This window comes from Heterodontus francisci, chromosome 22 (genome assembly GCF_036365525.1).
Source record: "Heterodontus francisci isolate sHetFra1 chromosome 22, sHetFra1.hap1, whole genome shotgun sequence".
Taxonomy (NCBI): Eukaryota; Metazoa; Chordata; class Chondrichthyes; order Heterodontiformes; family Heterodontidae; genus Heterodontus; species Heterodontus francisci.
In genome coordinates this window covers 37,766,591-37,787,374 of record NC_090392.1, presented here as the reverse complement: position 1 = coordinate 37,787,374, position 20,784 = coordinate 37,766,591, and the positions used below count along the sequence as shown (strand labels likewise).

The following is a 20,784-nucleotide window of genomic DNA, read 5'->3' as shown; positions in this document are numbered from 1 at the left end:
GTCGTGGATGCTCCATCGGTGAGTACATTTAAAGCTGGGATAAATATTTTGGTCTCGCAGGGAACTGAGGAAGATTGGGAGACGGCCAGAAAGTGGAATTGAAGCCCAAGATCAGCCATGAGCGCATTGAACAGCGGAGATGGCTCAATGGGCCATATCGATTCAGAGAGATACAGCACTGAAACAGGCCCTTCGGCCCACCGAGTCTGTGCTGACCATCAACCACCCATTTATACTTCTTCTTTGGCCTCCTTGTCTCAAGAGACAATGGGTAAGCACCTGGAGGTGGTCAGTGGTATGTGAAGCAGCGCCTGGAGTGGCTATAAAGGCCAATTCTAGAGTGACAGACTCTTCCACAGGCGCTGCAGATAAAATTGGTTGGCGGGGCTGTTACACAGTTGGCTCTCGCCTTGCGCTTCTGTCTTTTTTCCTGCCAACTGCAAAGTCTCTTTGACTCGCCACACTTTAGCCCCGCCTTTATGGCTGTATGCCAGCTCTGGCAATCACTGACAACAGACTCTCACGATTTGTGATCAATGTCACAGGACTTTATGTCGCGTTTACAGACGTCTTTGAAGCGGAGACATGGACGGCCGGTGGGTCTGATAGCAGTGACGAGCTTGCTGTACAATGTGTCCTTGGGGATCCTGCCATCTTCCATGCAGCTCACATGGCCAAGCCATCTCAAGCGCCGCTGGCTCAGTAGGGTGTATATGCTGGGGATGTTGACCGCCTCGAGGACTTCTTTGTTGGAGATACGGTCCTGCCACCTGATGCCAAGGATTCTCCGGAGGCAGCGAAGATGTAATGAATTGAGACGTCGCTCTTGGCTGACATACATTGTCCAGGCGCCGCTGCCGTAGAGCAAGGTAGAGGACACAGGCTTGATACATTCGGACTTTTGTGTATACTAATCCTACATTAATCCCATGTATCCTACCACATCCCCACCTTCCCTCAATTCTCCTACCACCTACCTACACTAGGGGCAATTTACAATGGCCAATTTACTTAAAAACCTGGAACACTCAGCAGAAACCCAGGGAAAACTTGCAAACTCTGCACAGACAGTACCCGGAACTGAACCCGGGGTCGTTGGAGCCGCCCATATAATCTCCTCCTACTAATATTTCTTGTGTTCCTGTGAACATTCACGCTACTGGAGGCCAGCGCGCAGGCGCGGTGCTGGACTGTATCTGGAGCATGCGCAGTGTCACTGTGGATCAGAACCATGCGCGTGCCGGAGCCGCTTTTGCAGCGGGTGAGAGCTGTGGGGTGGGGGCAGGGAGGCTTCAGAAACACCTGGCGTAGGCCGCAAGCCTCGAATAAGAAGCTCCAGGTCCCGCGTTTGCACGGAGGGAGGCGGCAGCTGCAGCTGCAGGGTTTCTCCCGGTGACAGGCCCAATTTGAAATCAGTAAGAAATTAAAAGCCAGGGCTAAGTTTCCTATTGAAGTGAGACCAGGAATCTTCGGGAACAAAAACAAGAACCACTGATGGACTGGGGCGGCTCGGGAGCTGGGAGGAGATTGTCGCGCAGGCGAACAGTGGCACTGACCGCCATCTTGGACAGGGTGGGGCGGCCAGGGAGAATACGGCCATCTTGATGTGGGCACAGAGTGGGCGGGGCTTCAAGGTCTGTGTTCCCAACCGGGTCTGAGTGCCCGGGAGATGGAGCATTCTGAACAAGGGTTGTGTAAGGGATTAAGCAGCTTCCCTCACTTCCAGGCATATTCAGGCACTTCCATTCAGTGTGAGAGATTACAAATTACCAGAAGGGACTGATGCACAACTTTTAGTTACAGTTTAGCCATACGCTCCTATTCTTTGGTTCCTCGGTGTGAAGGGGTTTGGGTAAGTTGGAGGATCTTCTCCTGGATAAAAGCAAAATACTGCGGATGCTGGAAATCTGAAATAAAAACAAGAAATGCTGGAACCACTCAGCAGGTCTGGCAGCATCTGTGGAAAGAGAAACCGAGTTAACGTTTCGGGTCAGTGACCCTTCTTCGGAACTAGCAAATATTAGAAATGTCAAAGGTTACAAGCAAGTGAGCTGGGGGTGGGGCAAGAGATAACAAAGGAGAAGGTGTAGATTGGACAAAACCACAGAGTAGCTGACCAGAAGGTCATGGGGCAAAGGCAAACAATATGTTAATGGTGTGTCGAAAGACAAAGCATTAGTACAGTTAGGTGTTAACGAACTGAAGATTGAGCAGCAACAAGTACAAACATGAAAAAAAAACAGTGGGTAAGCAAAATGAACAAACTACAATGAAATGAAATAAACAAAAGAAAAAATATTGTAAAAACTGTAAAAAAGAAAAAATAACTAAAAATAAAAGTAAAATGGGGGGCCTGTCATGCTCCGAAATTATTGAACTCAATGTTCAGTCCGGCAGGCTGTAGTGTGAATAATTGGAAAATGAGATGCTGTTCCACGAGCTTGCATTGATGTTCACTGGAACACTGCAGCAAGCCCAGGATAGAGATGTGAGCATGAGAGCAATAATTTCAGAGCATGATGGCCCCCCCCCATATTACTTTTATTTTTAGTTTTTTTTTTGTTTTTTACAATTTTTTTTCTTTTGTTTATTTCATTTCATTGTAGTTTGTTCAGTTTGCTCACCCACCTTTTTTCATGTTTGTACTTGCTGCTCAATCTTCAGTTCGTTAACAGTCCTATCTGTACTAATGCTTTGTCTTTCAACACACCATTAACATATTGTTTGCCTTTGCTCCATGACCTTCTGGTCAGCTATTCTGTGGCCTTGTCCAATCTACACCTTCTCCTTTGTTATCTCTTGCCCCACCCCTGGCTCACTTGCTTCTAACCTTTGACATTTCTAATATTTGCTAGTTCCGAAGAAGGGTCACTGACCCGAAATGTTAACTCTGCTTCTCTTTCCACAGATGCCGCGAGATCTTCTCCTGGACTTGCTCCTGGGCCTGGTTAAAACACCAATGTGTAGATCCAGGATGTGTGAGTACCATGTTAGGGTTGGGGAGTGGGGCGGAGCGTCACTCTGCCTGCCAGCCTCTCTTCTGTAATTTTGTCCGTGCCCGGGTGGCCCTGGAGAGGGAGCATGCTTGATACCTTCAGCGTCCGGTGGGCACCTCAGGGTATACAGTGTCTCTGACACTGCTAACAACATTCTGGTTTAGTTCGGAAGATTCCCTTTGCTTTTGGCTCTTTACAGTCTCTGGACTCGACATTGAGTTCAACAATTTCAGACGATGAACCCCATTCTGATTGTTTTCTTTTACCATGTGCTGGTCTTAAACTTATTTTTCATGTTCTTTATTCTCCCATTCACATTCTCTCTGGACAACTGTTTTTGTCTTCTGCAACTACTAGCACTCCCTTTGCCTTTTAGTCCATGACATCTTTGTCATTTAATCTCTCCCGGCATCCATCTGATCACAGACTTTCCCTTTTGTTCTTTTTACCCCCCTCTTTAACTTCTTCAAAGCCGATGAGATTTCTAATCTTTGCCAGTTCTGAGGAAAGATCATCAACCTGAAACATTAACTCTCTTTCTCTCTCCACAGACACTGCCGTTCCTGCTTAGTATTTCCAGTACTTTCTGTTTTTATTTCAGATTTCCAGCATCTGCTTTTATTCCCTCTGCTTTTTTGGGGGGACTTTGTTGCTTATTTTGGCTTCTTTTAGTTTGAATGGACCATTTTGGGGGGTACAAGAGAGAAAAGAATGTTCCATAGAAACTAGAATTGTCTGTTCTGAATTTCTATCCTGTACTGCCAGTGACGATGTTTGTAAACTCTTTACAGAATATTAGAAGGGGAGGATTTGCAGACAGGAAATTCAAACCAACATCACATCAAGATCTGACAGAGTCACTCCATTCATCAGGATCTCAATATCACCAGCCTTTGAAAGTGGAAGGCAAAATGTTTGACTGTTCTGTCTGTGGGAAAAAATTTCAAACATCATTGTGAGTGGAAAAGCACCCGAGTGAGAGTGTTCCAGTGCACTGACTGTGGAACGAGCTTAGCCAGTTACGCAGCCTGAAAAAATATTGCATCATTCACAGCATAGAGAATCTATAGACGTGTTCTGTGTGTGGACGAGGCTTCAACTGATCAACCAACCTGGAAAGACACAAGGACACCCACACCATGAGGAAACCGTGGAAATGTGGGGACTGTGGGAAGGGATTCAATTCCCCGTCTTACTTGGATGTTCATCGACGCACTCACACTGGGGAGAGGCCATTCACCTGTTCCGTGTGTGGGAAGGGATTCACTCAGTCAGCCAACCTACTGACACACCAGCAAGTTCACACTGGGGAGAGGCCATTCACCTGCTCCGAGTGTGGGAAGGGATTCACTTGTTCATCCAACCTACTGACACACCAGCGAGTTCACACTGGGGAAAGGCCATTCACCTGCTCCGAGTGTGGGAAGGGATTCACTTGTTCATCCACTCTGCTGACACACCAGCGAGTTCACACTGGAGAGAGGCCATTCACCTGCTCCGAGTGTGGGAAGGGATTCACTTGTTCATCCACTCTGCTGACACACCAGCGAGTTCACACTGGGGAGAGACCGTTCACCTGCTCCGAGTGTGGGAAGGGTTTCACTTGTTCATCCAATCTGCTGACACACAAGATCATTCACAGTGATAAGAGACCTTTTAAATGTTCTGAATGTGAGAAAACCTTTAAAAGCAGACGTGAAATGGTGAGACACCAACTCACGCACACTGGGGAAAGGCCATTCACCTGCACTGAGTGTGGGAACAGATTTACCTGTTCATCCACCTTGTTGGCACACCAGCGAGTTCACACTGATGAGAGACCTTTCAAGTGCTCTTACTGTGGGACTGGGTTCAGGCGATCATCTCACCTCACTGTACACCAACGTATTCACACTGGGGAGAGGCCGTTTACTTGCTCCATATGTGGGAAGGGATTTATTCAGTCATCTGACCTGCTGACACACCAGCGAGTTCACACTGGGGAGAGGCCATTCACCTGCTCAGAGTGTGGGAAGGGATTCACTCAGTCATCCAACCTACTGACACACCAGCGAGTTCACATTGGGGAGAGGCCATTCACCTGCTCCGTGTGTGGGAAGGGATTCACTCACTCATCCAACCTGCTGACACACAAGAACATTCACAGTGATGAGAGACCTTTTAAATGTTCTGAATGTGATAAGACCTTTAAAAGCAGATTTGAAATGGTGAGACACCAACGCATTCACACTGGGGAGAAGCCGTTCACCTGCACTGAGTGTGGGAACAGATTCATGTGTTCATCCAATCTGCTGAGACACCAGCGAGTTCACACTGATGAGAGACCTTTCAAGTGCTCTTACTGCAGGACTGGATTCAGGCGATCATTTGATCTCACTCTACACCAGCGTACTCACACTGGGGAGAGGCAGTTCACCTGCACTGAGTGTGGGAAGAGATTCACCTGTTCATCTGACCTGCAGAAACACAAGCGAGTTCACACCGGGGAGAAAAAGTTTATCTGCACTGCATGTGGGAAGGGATTCACTCAGTCAGCTAACCTGCTGAAACACCAGCGAGTTCACGAGTGACTGCATGGGTTGGATTCTGCTGTTATTGGTGCTGTTACTCATATCTGGGACTGAACCATGTTCATTCTGTTTTTATTTCAGATTTCCAGCATCTGCTTTTATTCCCTCTGCTTTTTTGGGGGGACTTTGTTGCTTATTTTGGCTTCTTTTAGTTTGAATGGACCATTTTGGGGGGTACAAGAGAGAAAAGAATGTTCCATAGAAACTAGAATTGTCTGTTCTGAATTTCTATCCTGGACTGCCAATGACGATGTTTGTAAACTCTTTACAGAATATTAGAAGGGGAGGATTTGCAGACAGGAAATTCAAACCAACATCACATCAAGATCTGACAGAGTCACTCCATTCATCAGGATCTCAATATCACCAGCTTTGTGAAACTAGACTTCTGGTCTTTGCATTTTGTAGAAGAACAATAAACTATTGATTTCAAGGGCCAGCTAAATTTAACAGACTTTCTGGAGAAAAACAGGTTGTAAGTAATGAAGCATCACATTGTAGCCTGAAGCTGGCTGTAAGAAGAGAATCCATCGGGTGAGGCCTCGAGGGAAGCTGTAAGAGAAGACACCCAGCAGGGGCAGCTGGAAGGAGAGAGAGAGAGCGCAATTGCCTGCTTTCTGAAGATATATAGCGAAAGGCTGAGTAAACTTCAACCTGTTTTTTTTTTAGAGTTGAATTGTGGAGGAGTAAAGGGTCCCACAGGATCACTGGAAATCACATTATCCATGGACGTCCAGGTTAGAAGTGCTTGGAGAAGTGAGCGAAGGAAAACATATTCTTTTTGCAAAGTCTGGGAGATTCAGCCCATTGCAACTGGGAGATAGTCAAATGTTGGATGAGTAATGACATTACCTTTGATTGTAATTTGGGTTATCAGCCATTTACAAAGTGCTATTTAGTTAATTTGGGATTTCTTTTAGTTTAGTTGTTTATAACAAAGGACTTAATACATGAAATCTTGTGTAATTTGACACAGACACAATGGGCTGAATGGCCTCCTTCCGTGCCATAGATTTTCAATGTTTCTATTCTGACAGTTGGGGGTTTGTTTCTGCTGATACTAATAAACTTATAACTTGGCTGCAGTTTGATGTTCTAGATAAGTGTCAAATAAATCAGCTTTGCTTTAAACACATTGTAGTAGATTTTTATCTTTCCCACCTCAGTGTTTCGCATCACCTGGCTGGAGCTCAGAAAGGACAATTTGGGGGGGAGGATTGTACGGCAGGAACAGAACTTCAGCCTGGACACAGACCTTTAGGGTCACACCGAGAGGGACAAATGGCACTTTGGTCTTTCTTACCTCTCTTCACTGACAGCAAAGTCCCCATGCGGGTTAATCCTGAGGCGTGTAAGAACTGAGTCCCAGCCGCTCTCTCCCATGGGATTCCATCACACTCCTGACTTGTGCCTTGTAGACGGTGGACAGTCTTTGGGGAGTCAGGATGTGAGTTACTCGCCATAGATTTCCCAGGCTCTAACCTGCTCTTGACCCCACAGTATTTATGTGACTGGTCCAGTTAATTTTCTGGTCATTGGTAACCCCCAAATGTTGATGGTGGGGGATTCATGATGGTAATACTGTTGAATGTCAAGGAAAGATTATCTTTTGTTGGAGATCCTTGTTGCCTGGCACTTGTGTGGCATGAATGTTACTTGTGTATGGGGCCTCCAGGAGTGGAATTTAAGAAAGCTGGGTTTTAATATTCTGAAAAATACATGTTGGGGAACCAGAGGAATCCTTACTAAGGAACTGTCTTGGTTTTAACTGTCAGCATAGATCTGGGGATGAATGATGCCTGACTCCTTCAACTGTCTTACATTTAACCCAGTTTGGAACAAGGTGGATTCTGTTTCCAGGAGAATAGGGACAAATATCAGCCGCAATTGAGGGAGACAAAAGCAGCAGTAGAGAAGAACAAAGAACAAAGATAATTACAGCACAGGAACAGGCCCTTCGGCCCTCCAAGCCTGCGCCGATCCAGATCCTCTCTCTAAACATGTCGCCTATTTTCTAAGGTTCTGTATCTCTTTTCTTCCCGCCCATTCATGTATCTGTCTAGATACCTCTTAAAAGACTCCATCGTGCCCGCATCTACCACCTCCGCTGGCAATGCGTTCCAGGTGCCCACCACCCTCTGCGTAAAGAACTTTCCACGCATATCCCCCTAAACTTTTCCCCTTTCACTTTGAACTCGTGTCCTCTCGTAATTGAAACCCCCACTCTGGGAAAAAGCCTCTTGCTATCCACCCTGTCTATACCTCTCATGATTTTGTACACCTCAATCAGGTCCCCCCTCAACCTCCGTCTTTCTAATGAAAATAATCCTAATCTGCTCAACCTCTCTTCATAGCTAGCGCCCTCCATACCAGGCAACATCCTGGTGAACCTCCTCTGCACCCTCTCCAAAGCATCCACATCCTTTTGATAATGTGGCGACCAGAACTGTACGCAGTATTCCAAATGTGACCGAACCAAAGTCCTATACAACTGTAACATGACCTGCCAACTCTTGTACTCAATGCCCCGTCCGATGAAGGAAAGCATGCCGTATGCCTTCTTGACCACTCTATTTACCTGCGTTGCCACCTTCAGGGAACAGTGGACCTGAACACCCAAATCTCTCTGGACATCAATTTTCCCCAGGACTTTTCCATTTACTGTATAGTTCACTCTTGAATTGGATCTTCCAAAATGCATCACCTCGCATTTGCCCTGATTGAACTCCATCTGCCATTTCTCTGCCCAACTCTCCAATCTATCTATATTCTGCTGTATTCTCTGACAGTCCCCTTCACTATCTGCTACTCCACCAATCTTAGTGTCGTCTGCAAACTTGCTAATCAGTCCACCGATACTTTCCTCCAAATCATTAATGTATATCACAAACAACAGTGGTCCCAGCACGGATCCCTGTGGAACACCACTGGTCACACGTCTCCATTTTGAGAAACTCCCTTCTACTGCTACTCTCTGTCTCCTGTTGCCCAGCCAGTTCTTTATCCATCTAGCTAGTACACCTTGGACCCCAAGCGCCTTCACTTTCTCCATCAGCCTGCCATGGGGAACCTTATCAAACGCCTTACTGAAGTCCATGTATATGACATCGACAGCCCTTCCCTCATCAATCAACTTTGTCACTTCCTCAAAGAATTCTATTAAGTTGGTAAGACATGACCTTCCCTGCACAAAACGATGTTGCCTATCACTGATAAGCCCATTTTCTTCCAAATGGGAATAGATCCTATCCCTCAGTATCTTCTCCAGCAGCTTCCCTACCACTGACGTCAGGCTCACCGGTCTATAATTACCTGGATTATCCCTGCTACCCTTCTTAAACAAGGGGACAACATTAGCAATTCTCCAGTCCTCCGGGACCTCACCCGTGTTTAAGGATGCTGCAAAGATATCTGTTAAGGCCCCAGCTATTTCCTCTCTCGCTTCCCTCAGGAACCTGGGATAGATCCTATCCGGACCTGGGGACTTGTCCACCTTAATGCCCTTTAGAATACCCAACACTTCCTCCCTCCTTATGCCGACTTGACCTAGAGTAATCAAACATCTGTTCCTAACCTCAACATCCGTCATGTCCCTCTCCTCGGTGAATACCGATGCAAAGTACTCGTTTAGAATCTCACCCATTTTCTCTGAGTCCAAGCATAACATTCCTCCTTTGTCCTTTAGTGGGCCAATCCTTTCTCTAGTTACCCTCTTTCTCCTTATATATGAATAAAAGGCTTTGGGATTTTCCTTAACCCTGTTTGCTAAAGATATTTCATGACCCCTTTTAGCCCTCTTAATTCCTCGTTTCAGATTGGTCCTACATTCCCGATATTCTTTCAAAGCTTCGTCTTTCATCAGCCGCCTAGACCTTATGTATGCTTCCTTTTTCCTCTTAGCTAGTCTCACAATTTCACCTGTCATCCATGGTTCCCTAATCTTGCCATTTCTATCCCTCATTTTCACAGGAACATGTCTCTCCTGCACGCTAATCAACCTCTCTTTAAAAGCCTCCCACATATCACATGTGGATTTACCTTCAAACAGCTGCTCCCAATCTACATTTCCCAGCTCCTGCCGAATTTTGGTATAGTTGGCCTTTCCCCAATTTAGCACTCTTCCTTTAGGACCACTCTCGTCTTTGTCCATGAGTATTTTAAAGCTTACGGAATTGTGATCACTATTCCCAAAGTAGTCCCCTACTGAAACTTCAACAACCTGGCCGGGCTCATTCCCCAACACCAGGTCCAGTATGGCCCCTTCCCGAGTTGGACTATTTACATACTGCTCTAGAAAACCCTCCTGGATGCTCCTTACAAATTCTGCTCCATCTGGACCTCTAACACTAAGCGAATCCCAGTCAATGTTGGGAAAATTAAAATCTCCTATCACCACCACCCTGTTGCTCCTACATCTTTCCATAATCTGTTTACATATTTGTACCTCTATCTCACGCTCGCTGTTGGGAGGCCTGTAGTACAGCCCCAACATTGTTACCGCACCCTTCCTATTTCTGAGTTCTGTCCATCTTGCCTCACTGCTCGAGTCCTCCATAGTGCCCTCCTTCAGCACAGCTGTGATATCCTCTTTGACCAGTAATGCAACTCCTCCACCCCTTTTACCTCCCTCTCTATCCCGCCTGAAGCATCGATATCCTGGGATATTTAGTTGCCAATCATGCCCTTCCCTCAACCAAGTCTCAGTAATAGCTATAACATCATACTCCCAGGTACTAATCCAAGCCCTAAGTTCATCTGCCTTACCTACTACACTTCTTGCATTAAAACAAATGCACCTCAGACCACCAGTCCCTTTATATTCATCATCTGCTCCCTGCCTGCTCTTCCCCTTAGTCACACTGACTTCATTATCTAGTTCCTTACAGGCTTTTGTTACTACCTCCTTACTGTCAACTGACCTCAATTGGTTCCCATCCCCCTGCCACATTAGTTTAAACCCTCCCCAACAGCGTTAGCAAAAGCACCTCCAAGGACATTGGTTCCAGTCCGGCCCAGGTGTAGACCGTCCAATTTGTAATAGTCCCACCTCCCCCAGAACCGGTCCCAATGTCCCAAAAATCTGAACCCCTCCCTCCTGCACCATCTCTCAAGCCACGCATTCATCCTGACTATTCTTTCATTTTTACTCTGACTATCACGTGGCACTGGTAGTAATCCTGAGATTACTACCTCTGAGGTCCTACTTTTTAACTTGGCTCCTAACTCCCTAAACTCTGCTTGTAGGACCTCATCCCGTTTTTTACCTATATCATTAGTGCCTATGTGCACAATGACAACTGGCTGTTCACCCTCCCCCTTTAGAATGTTCTGCAGCCGATCTGAGACGTCCCTGACCCGTGCACCTGGGAGGCAACATACCATTCGGGAGCCTCGTTTTCGACCACAGAACCGCCTATCTACTCCCCTTACAATCGAATCCCCTACGACTATAGCCCTTCCACTCTTTTTCCCGGCCTTCTGAACAGCAGAGCCAGCCACGGTGCCATGGACCTGGCTACTGCTGCCTTCCCCTGGTGAGCCATCTCCCTCAACAGTATCCAAAACGGTATACTTGTTTTGGAGGGAGATGACCGCAGGGGACTCCTGCGCTGCCTTCCTGCTCTTTCTCTGCCTTTTGGTCACCCATTCCCTTTCTCCCTCAGCAATCCTAATCTGCGGTGTGACCAATTCACTAAACGTGCTATCCACGACCTCCTCAGCATCGCGCATGCTCCAAAGTGAGTCCATCCGCAGCTCGAGAGCCGTCATGCGGTCTAACAAGAGCTGCAGCTGGACACACTTCCTGCACGTGAAGGAGTCAGGGCCATCAGCCATGTCCCTGAGCTCCCACATTGAGCAAGAGGAGCATGATACGGGTCTGAGATCTCCTGCCATTTTTAATCTTAAGTTTAAACTTAGTTAAATGAAAAAGGAACAAAAAGTTTTTACCAATCACAATAAAACCAGAGAAATCGAAAAAGCCTTACCTTATAAACACCCCACCGAGTCCTTTTTTTTTTTGGTTAGGGGAGGAGGGCGGGTGGGAGACACTACAAGTGTGGTGTCTCAGGTTTAGAAACCGCCCAAATATATAGTCTTTTACTTACCCAGCAGCCCCCTGGCCTCCGCCGAAAAACAAAAGGAAATTAAATTTACTTTCAAACTGACTTTCCCAGTGCTCACTCGCTCACACTCTGCTCCCGAAAAAGCTGCTGCACTGAAAGGAAAGTTATTTTAAACCGCCCAAATATATAGTCTTTTACTTACCCAGCAGCCCCCTGGCCTCCGCCGAAAAACAAAAGGAAATTAAATTTACTTTCAAACTGACTTTCCCAGTGCTCACTCGCTCACACTCTGCTCCCGAAAAAGCTGCTGCACTGAAAGGAAAGTTATTTTAAACCGCCCAAATATATAGTCTTTTACTTACCCAGCAGCCCCCTGGCCTCCGCCGAAAAACAAAAGGAAATTAAATTTACTTTCAAACTGACTTTCCCAGTGCTCACTCGCTCACACTCTGCTCCCAAAAAAGCTGCTGCACTGAAAGCTGAGTGATCTTTGGAAAAGAAGATAGTGCACAATTTATCGAACCCGATCAACATATCCTTTCATTCCTTTTTCCCTCGTACTTGTCTAGCTTCCCCTTAAATATATCTCTGCTATTCACCTCAACTACTCCCTGTGGTAGCACGTGCCACATTCTTCCCTCTCTTTGGGTAAAGAAGTTTCTCCTGAATTCCCTATTGGTTTTAGAAGTGACTATCTGATATTTATGACCACTAGTTTTGGAATCGCCCATAAGTGGAAACATTTTCTCTACGTCCACCCTGTACACCCTTTTAACAACCTTAAAGACTTCTATCAGCTCACCCATCAACTTTATCTTGAGAAAAGAGCTCCAGCCTATTGAGCCTTTCTTTTCCCTAAAATATACATTATTCATGAAATTTGTAAAAAAATACATTCCAAAATAATTCAAATTGGACATTTCAGAAAGTGCAATAGAGATAATATTCTTTCGATACAGAATATGAAGTGCCTCACAACTCTTGCCATTCCATTTTAATGTACAACGTACATTTGCATTGCATAGCAAAAATATTCCCAGGTGCATACAGCCCCTCGGTATACTATGGCAAGAGGACCTTACACAGTGGCCTTTCCCCATTGAACCTTTGCAGCTGCTGCCCCAAGCTTTAGTGCATCCCTCAACTCGTAATCCTGGACCTTGGAATGTGCCAGTCTGCAACACTGGGTCGTGGACAGCTCTTTACACTGGAAAGCCAGCAAGTTTTGGGCAGATCAGAGAGCATGTTTCAACAAGTTGGTGATCCTCCAGCAACAGTTGATGTTTATCTCTGTGTGCATCCCTGGGAACAGACTAGAGCATTATGGAGCTGCTCGGCAAAAACCACTGCATCTCTTTCCAGACCTGCTTTTCAAAGGCACATTCCAGGAGGACGTGGACCCCAGTTGCCTCAAGGACAGTGTGCAGAGACAGTGAGACTCCGGGCATGCAGGAGAATGTGATGGGGAGGGCCCTTCTCACCGTCAGCCAAGCTATGTCTTGGTGCTTCTTTGAAAGGTCTGGCGATGAGGCATTCTGCCAAATGAGTTTGACAGCCTGCTCAGGGAATCATCCAACAGGATCCACCTTCTCCCGCAGTGCCTCACAAACGTTAAGTGCGGACCACTGCCTGATGGATTTGTGGTCCAAGGTGTTTTTCTGCACAAACTTTTCTATGAGGGTCAGGTGTTACGACACGGTCCAACTGAATGGAGCATTCCATGGCAATGTGGCCAAACCCATCCTTCGCAACACCAGGGACAGATAGAACCTCAGCACTCAGTGACATTTGGGGTTTGTGTACCAGGGTGTGTACACACAGCTTGATGCAGCCACATACAAAGGTGGCCATCAGGATGAGGGTGTCATTGGATACGTTTTCTTCTCCTCCCCCACCCCCCCCCCCCCCCCCCACCCCCCCCACGCCTCCACCAGTTAACCGTTTGTGTATGCATGTGTGTGAGGGCTAGGATAAATAAAGGGCTTTAATATTTCAATTTCTGTGTATGTTCTATTTCATTACTGGTTAAAACTTGGTTTACAATAAACTGATAATTTTGTTGTTTATTAAAGAAACCTGGTTCGTGTGCTTAATTCTGGGGAAAAATAGAGTATGTTTCAGTAAGTGGGAAAATTTACATATATGTTGTGACCTGTGGAGAAGTGGGATTGAATTAACAGTGCACTCCTCTCGCCTCAGTCGTAACACCATGTCTGGTGAGTGTGGCTGTCCACTACCGCCATGGCAGCTCATCAAACTCTCCCAGTTAAAGACCGACCAACAGATCGGCTACAATCAAATGGTTCCAGTCATGGAAGGTGCATTAATCAGCCTGTGAATCTTTCCACTAATTCACACTGTTCTCCAAGGGAAGAATTCAAAGAGAAACAATCACTGCACTGCATTATTTCCTGAAATAATCCCTGCTGTCTGTCCTAAATGAATCCATGTCACTAACAAATGTTGAAATGTTTTCTCCACACCCACGGGCATTCATCTGTTTAAAGCCACAACAGAAAGGGCCAGTTTGCTCCTGGAATTTGAGAGAAATCAGCTTTCAAAATGATACAGAGTTTCAGCCAATGAGCGAGATCTAGGCTCAGCTCCGCCCACATGGTGCCACAGGCCCCGCCCCTCACTCCCTTCAATATAGTTGGAGGCCCAACTGCTTGCTCCGAACTCCAGCCCCAACCTGCTCTTCCTATTTGTTGGGAGCTGCCAGGTAAGAGGTGTGGAGGCAGCGGGTTAATAAATCCCGATGGGGAGCAGCTCCCGGGTTCACCCCGGCCGGAAAGCACAGTGTAAGCGGCAAACTCAGGGAGGAACAGCAAGACCTGGGAACTCTCAGGGAGTGTCTGTAAATTGAGGAGAAATAGAGACTAGTCACGGAGCATCTGGATTGGACTGGAAACAGCTACTTGAAGGTAAATCAGTGTCAGAGCTGTGGGAGGCATTCAAAGGGGAGATTCAAGGGTTCAGAGTAAACATGTTCCCACAAAGAAAAAGGGTGAGACAGCCAAACCTAGAGCCCCCTGGATGTCAAGGAGCCTACAGGGTAAGATAAGGCAGAAATGGAAAGCTTATGTCCGACACCGAGAACTCAATACTACAGAAAGCCAAGAGGAGAAGAGAAAGTGGAGCGGTGAAATCAAAAAAGAAATTAGGAAAGCAAAGAGAGAGCATGAAAGAATATTGGCAAGCAAAATCAAGGTGAACCCAAAGATGTTTTATCAATACATTAAGAGTAAGAGGATAACTAAGGAGAGAGTAGGGCCTATAAAAGACCAAAAAGGTAACCTATGTGTAGGGGCAGAAGATGTTGGTATTGTTCTTAATGAATACTTTGCGTCTGTCTTCACAAAAGAGGGGGACGAAACAGATATTGTAGTTAAGGAGGAGGAGTGTGAAGTATTGTATGTGATAAACATAGGGAGAGAGGATGTATTAATGGGATTAGCATCCTTGAAAGTTGATAAATCACCAGGGCCAGATGAAATGTACCCTAGGCTGTTTAAAGAAGCGAGAGAGGAAATAGCAGAAGGTCTGACCATCATTTTTCAATCTTCACTGGATACAGGTGTAGTGCCAGAGGATTGGAGAACTGCTATCGTTGTACCTGTTTAAAAAGAGAGCGAGGAATAGAATGAATAATTACAGGCCAGTCAGTCTAACCTTCGTAGTGGGCAAATTATTGAAATCTATTGTGACAGACAGGATAAACTGTCACGTACAAAGGCACAGGTTAATCATGGATAATCAGCATGGATTTGTTAAGGGAAGAACTTGTTTGACCAACTTGATCGATTTTTTTGAAGAAGTAACAAGGAAGATAGATGAGGGTAGTGCAGTTGATGTGGTCTACATAGATTTTAGCAAGGCTTTTGACAAGGTCCCACATGGCAGACTGGTTAAAAAAATAAAATCCCCTGGGATCTAAGGAAATCCAGCAAGATGGATACAAAATTGGCTCAGTGGCAGGAAACAAAGGGTAATTGTTGACAACTGTTTTAGCGACTGGAGGCTGTTTCCAGTGGCGTTCTACAGGGCTCAGTACTGGGTCCCCTGCTTTTTGTGGTATATATTAACGATTTGGACATAAATATAGGGGGCATGATCAAGAAGTTTGCAGATGACACAAAAGATTGGCCGTATGGTAGATAGCGAGGAGGATAGCTGTAGGCTGCAGGAAGATATTGATAGTCTAGTCAGATGGGCAGAAAAGTGGCAACTGGAATTCAACCTGGAGAAGTGCGAGGTGATGCATTTGGGGAGGTCAAACAAGGTAAAGGAATACACGATTAATTGGAAAATACTGAGAAGCGTAGAGGAAGTGAGAGACCTTGGAGTGAATGTCCAAAGATCCCTGAAGGTAGCAGGACTGGTCGATAAGGTGGTTAAGAAGGCATATGGAATCCTTTCCTTTATTAGCCGAGCTATAAAATATAAGAGCAGGGAGGTTATGCTGGAACTGTACAACTCATTGGTTAGGCCACAACTTGAGTACTGTGTGCAGTTCTGGTCACCTCATTACAGAAAGGATGTAATTGCACTTGAGAGGGTACGGAAGAGATTTACGAGCATGACAGGACTGAAAAAATGTAGCTATGAGGAAAGATTGGATAGGCTGGGGTGGTTCTCCTTGTAACAAAGAAGGCTGAGGGGAGATCTGATTGGTTTGTACAAAGTTTTGAGGGGCCTGGATAGAGTGGAGGTGAAGGGTCTATTCACCTTAGCAGAGAGGTCAGTGATGAGGGGGCATAGATTTAAAATGATTGGTAGAAAAATTAGAGGGGAGATGAGGAAAAACTTTTTCACCCAGAGGGTGAACTCACTGCCTGAAAGGGTAGTTGAGGCAGAAACCCTCAGCTCATTCAAAAGGAGTCTGGATATGCACATCAAGTGCCATAATCAGCAGGGCTACGGACCAAATGCTGGAAGGTGAGATTAGAATAGGTGGATCATTTTTCGGCCGGCACAGACACAATGGGCCAAGTGGCCTTTTTCTGTGCCTTAAACTTTCTATGATTCTATGATCTGTAAATGAAGGTGAAATGGAGACTAGGCAGAGAGTGGCTGTAAATGGAGGGGAAATGGAGACTGGGCAGGGAGAGTCTGTAAATAGAGGAATTTTTTTTTTAATTCATTCATGGGATGTGGGTGTCACTGACTAGGCCAGTATTTATTGCCCATCCCTAATTGCACTTGAGAAGTTGGTAGTGAACTGCCTTCTTGAACTGCTGCAGTCCATGTGGGGTAGGTATACCCACAGTGCTGTTAGGAAGGGAGCTCCAGGATTTTGACCCACTGACAGTGAAGGAACGGCGATATAGTTCCAAGTCAGGATTGTGTGTGGCTTGGAGGGAAACTTGCAGGTGGTGGTTTTCCCATGTATTTGCTGCCCTTGTCCTTCTAGTTGGTAGAGGTCGCGGGTTTAGAAGGTGCTGTCGAAGGAGCCTTGGTGCGTTGCTGCAGTGCATCTTGTAGATGGTACACACTGCTGCCACTGTGCATCGGTGGTGGAGGGAGTGAATGTTTGTGGATTGGGTGCCAATCAAGTGGGCTGCTTTGTCCTGGATGGTGTCGAGCTTCTTGAGTGTTGTTGGAGCTACACCCATCCAGGCAAGTGGAGAGTATTCCATCACAGTCCTGACTTGTGCCTTGTAGATGGTGGACAGGCTTTGGGGAGTCAGGAGGGGAGTTACTTGCCACAGGATTCCTAGCCTCTGAGCTGCTCTTGTAGCCACGGTCATAGAGTCATACAGCATAGAAACAGGCCCTTGGGCCCACCGCATCCATGCCGACCATATGCCTATCTATACTAATCCCACCTGCCTGCATTAATTTCATATCCCTCTATGCCTTGCACATTCTAGTACCTGTCCAGCTGCCTCTTAAATGTTGATACTGTTCCTGCCTCCACCACCTCCTCAGGCAGCTCATTCCAGATACCCACTATTCTTTGTGTGAAAAATTTACCCCTTTGATCCCCTTTAAACCTCCTCCCTCTCACCTTAAATCTATGCCCTCCAGTTTTAGTCACCCCTACCATGGGAAACAGACTCTGGCTATCTACCCTATCTATGCCTCTCATAATTTGATATACCTCTATCATGTCCCCTCTCAGCCTCCTTCGCTCCAGGGAAAACAGACCCAGCCTATCTAATCTCTCTTTACAACTCAAGCCCTCCAAACCAGGCAACATCCTTGTGAATCTTTTCTGGACCCTCTCTAGCTTAATCACATCTTTCCTGTAGTGCGGTGACCAGAACTGCACACAGTACTCCAAATGCGGCCTAACCATCATTATGTACAACTGTAACATGATGTCCCAACTCTTGTACTCAGTGCCTCGGCCGATGAAGGCAAGCATGCCATATGCCTTCTTCACCACCCTGTCTACCTGTGTTGCCACTTTCAGGGAACTATGTACTTGCACCCCAAGGTGTCTCTGCTCAACAACACTCCCCAGGGCCCTGCCATTCACTGTATATGTCCTGCCCTGGTTTAACTTCCCAAAATGCATCACTTCGCACTTGTCTGCATTAAATTCCATTTGCCACTCCCTTGCCCACTTTCCCAGTTTATCTATATCCTGTTGTAACCTGAGACAACCTTCTTCACTGTCCACTATACCACCAATTTTGGTGTCATCTGCAAACTTACTAATCATGCCCCCTACATTCACATCCAAGTCATTAATATATATGACAAACAACAGAGGGCCCAGCATCGATCCCTGCAGTACACCACTGGTCACCGGCCTCCAATCTGAAAAACAACCCTCCACTACTACACTCTGCCTCCTATCACCAAGCCAATTTTCTATCCAATTTGCTAGCTCACCCTGGATCCCATGTGTTCGAACCTTCTGGACCAGCCTACCATGCGGGACCTTGTCAAAGGCCTTGCTAAAGTCCATGTAGACAACGTCCATCGCCCTGCCCTCGTCAATCCTCTTGGTCACCTCCTCAAAAATCTCAATCAAATTCGTGAGACATGATTTCCCACGCACAAAGCCATGCTGACTATCCCTAATCAGACCCTGCCTTTCCAAATGCATATAAATCCTGTCTCTCAGAATCCCTTCCAATAACTTAACCACCACTGATGTAAGGCTCACCGGCCTATAGTTCCCTGGCTTATCCCTGCTGCTCTTCTTAAATAAAGGCACAACATTAGCTATCCTCCAGTCTTCCAGTACCTCACCCATGGCTAACGATGATACAAAAATCTCTGCCAGGGCCCCAGCAATCTCCCCCCTTGCTTCCCATAGCATCCTAGGATACTCCTGGTCAGGCCCTGGGGATTTATCCACCTTAATGCACTTCAACACCTCCTCCTTTGTAATGTTGATATGCTCCAGGATACCGCTGTTCCCTCCGTTGAACTCACTAGCTTCCATGACCTTCTCCACGGTAAATACAGACGAGAAGTATTCATTTAAGACCTCGCCCATTTCCTGTGGATCCACACATAGATTACCACACTGATCCTTGAGGGGACCTACTCTCTCCCTAGCTACCCTTTTACTCTTAATATACTTATAGAATCTTTTAGGATTCGCCTTTATCTTATCTGACAGGGAAATCTCATGGCCCCTTTTCGCCCTCCTAATTTCCTTCTTATGTGTAGTCCTACATCCCCTATACTCCTCGAGGGACTTGCTTGATCCCAGTTGCCTATACCTGACATATGCCTCCTTCTTTGTCCTGACCAGACCCTCAATATCCCTCGTCAAACAAGGTTCCCTAAACTTGCCAGCCTTGCCCTTCCATGTAACAGGAACATGCCGGCCCTGTACTCTTCCTATCTCACTTTTAAAAGCCTCCCACTTGTCAGACGTCCCTTTACCTGTAAACAGCCTCTCCCATTCAACATTTGAGAGTTCCTGTCTGATGCCATCAAAATTAGCCTTCCCCCAATTTAGGACTTCAACCTGAGGACCAGTCCTATCCTTTTCCATAACTATCTTGAAGCTAATAGAGTTATGGTCACTGGTCCCAAAGTGCTCCCCCACTGATACATCAACCACCTGCCCATCCTCATTTCCTAAGAGGAGGTCGAGTGTAGCCCCTTCTCTAGTAGGGCCATCCACATACTGCTTCAGAAAACTATCCTGGACACACTTAACAAATTCTTCCCCATCTGATCCCTTAGTACTAAGGCAGTCCCAGTCAATATTAGGGAAGTTAAAATCACCTACTATTACAACCCTATAATTCCTACACCTATCTGTGATTTCCCTACATATATGCTCCTCCAATTCCCTCTGACTATTGGGAGGCCTATAGTATAATCCCATCAAAGTGATCACCCCTTTCTTATTTCTAAGTTCTACCCATATGGCCTCACTGGACGTTCGCTCCGGGATATCCTCTCTAAGTACTGCCATGATGTCCTCCCTAATCAATAGTGCAACTCCCCCTCCTCTCTTACCTCCACCTCTGTCACGGCGGAAGCATCGGTATCCCGGAACATTGAGTTGCCAGTCCTGCCCATCCCTCAACCACGTTTCCATAATAGCTATAATATCACAATCCCATGTACCGATCCATGCTCTGAGTTCATCTGCCTTAGCTGTAAGGCTTCTTGCATTAAAGTAAATGCAGTTTAGCCTATTAGACCTTCCACGCTCCCTGTCCTGCCCCTGTCCGGCCTGCCTACTGGACTTGCTTGCTTTAACCTCTACATTTGCCTCGACTATCTCATCGTATTTATATGGCTACTCCAGTTCAGTTTCTGGTTAATTGGTAACCCCCAGGATGTTACTAATGGGGGATTCATCGATCGTAATGCCATTGAATGTCAAGGGGATATGGTTAGATTCTCTCTTGTTGGAGATGGTCATAGCCTGGCACTTGTGTGACACGAATGTTACTTGCCACTTATCTGCCCAAGCCTGGATATTGTCCAGGTCTTACTGAATTTCTACACGGACTGCTTCTGTATCTGAGGAATCATGAATGCTGCTGAACATTGTGCAATCATCAGTGAACATCCCCACTTCTGACCTTATGAATGAAGGTCATCGATGAAGCAGCTGAAGATGGTTGGGCCTCGGACACTATCCTGAGGAACTCCTGCAGTGATGTCCTGGAGCTGAGATGATTGACCTCCAACAACCACAACCATCTTCCTTCGCGCTAGGTATGA

At 46.3% G+C, this 20,784-nt stretch overlaps 1 protein-coding gene across 3 annotated transcripts; it reads left to right on the top strand.

Moving 5' to 3' along the window:
* Positions 1 to 1,161: 1,161 nt before the first annotated feature.
* On the top strand, positions 1,162 to 6,697 carry LOC137381318 (zinc finger protein 229-like). 3 transcript variants are annotated; one of them, XM_068053703.1, is made up of 2 exons: positions 1,162 to 1,261; positions 3,788 to 6,697. In XM_068053703.1, exon 2 carries the CDS (start codon positions 4,136 to 4,138, stop codon positions 5,564 to 5,566), a length of 1,431 nt encoding a protein of 476 aa, XP_067909804.1. In that variant the 5' UTR covers positions 1,162 to 1,261; positions 3,788 to 4,135; the 3' UTR covers positions 5,567 to 6,697. The 3 variants fall into 3 exon arrangements, with proteins under 3 accessions (XP_067909804.1, XP_067909805.1, XP_067909806.1); XM_068053704.1 differs by lacking the exon at positions 1,162 to 1,261 and adding an exon at positions 1,273 to 1,415; XM_068053705.1 differs by lacking the exon at positions 1,162 to 1,261 and adding an exon at positions 1,429 to 1,852.
* Positions 6,698 to 20,784: the final 14,087 nt, after the last annotated feature.

Coding starts and splice junctions, on each gene's coding strand:
- LOC137381318 (XM_068053703.1), top strand. CDS start 4,136: ATGAGGAAACCGTGGAAATGTGGGGACTGTGGGAAGGGATTCAATTCC.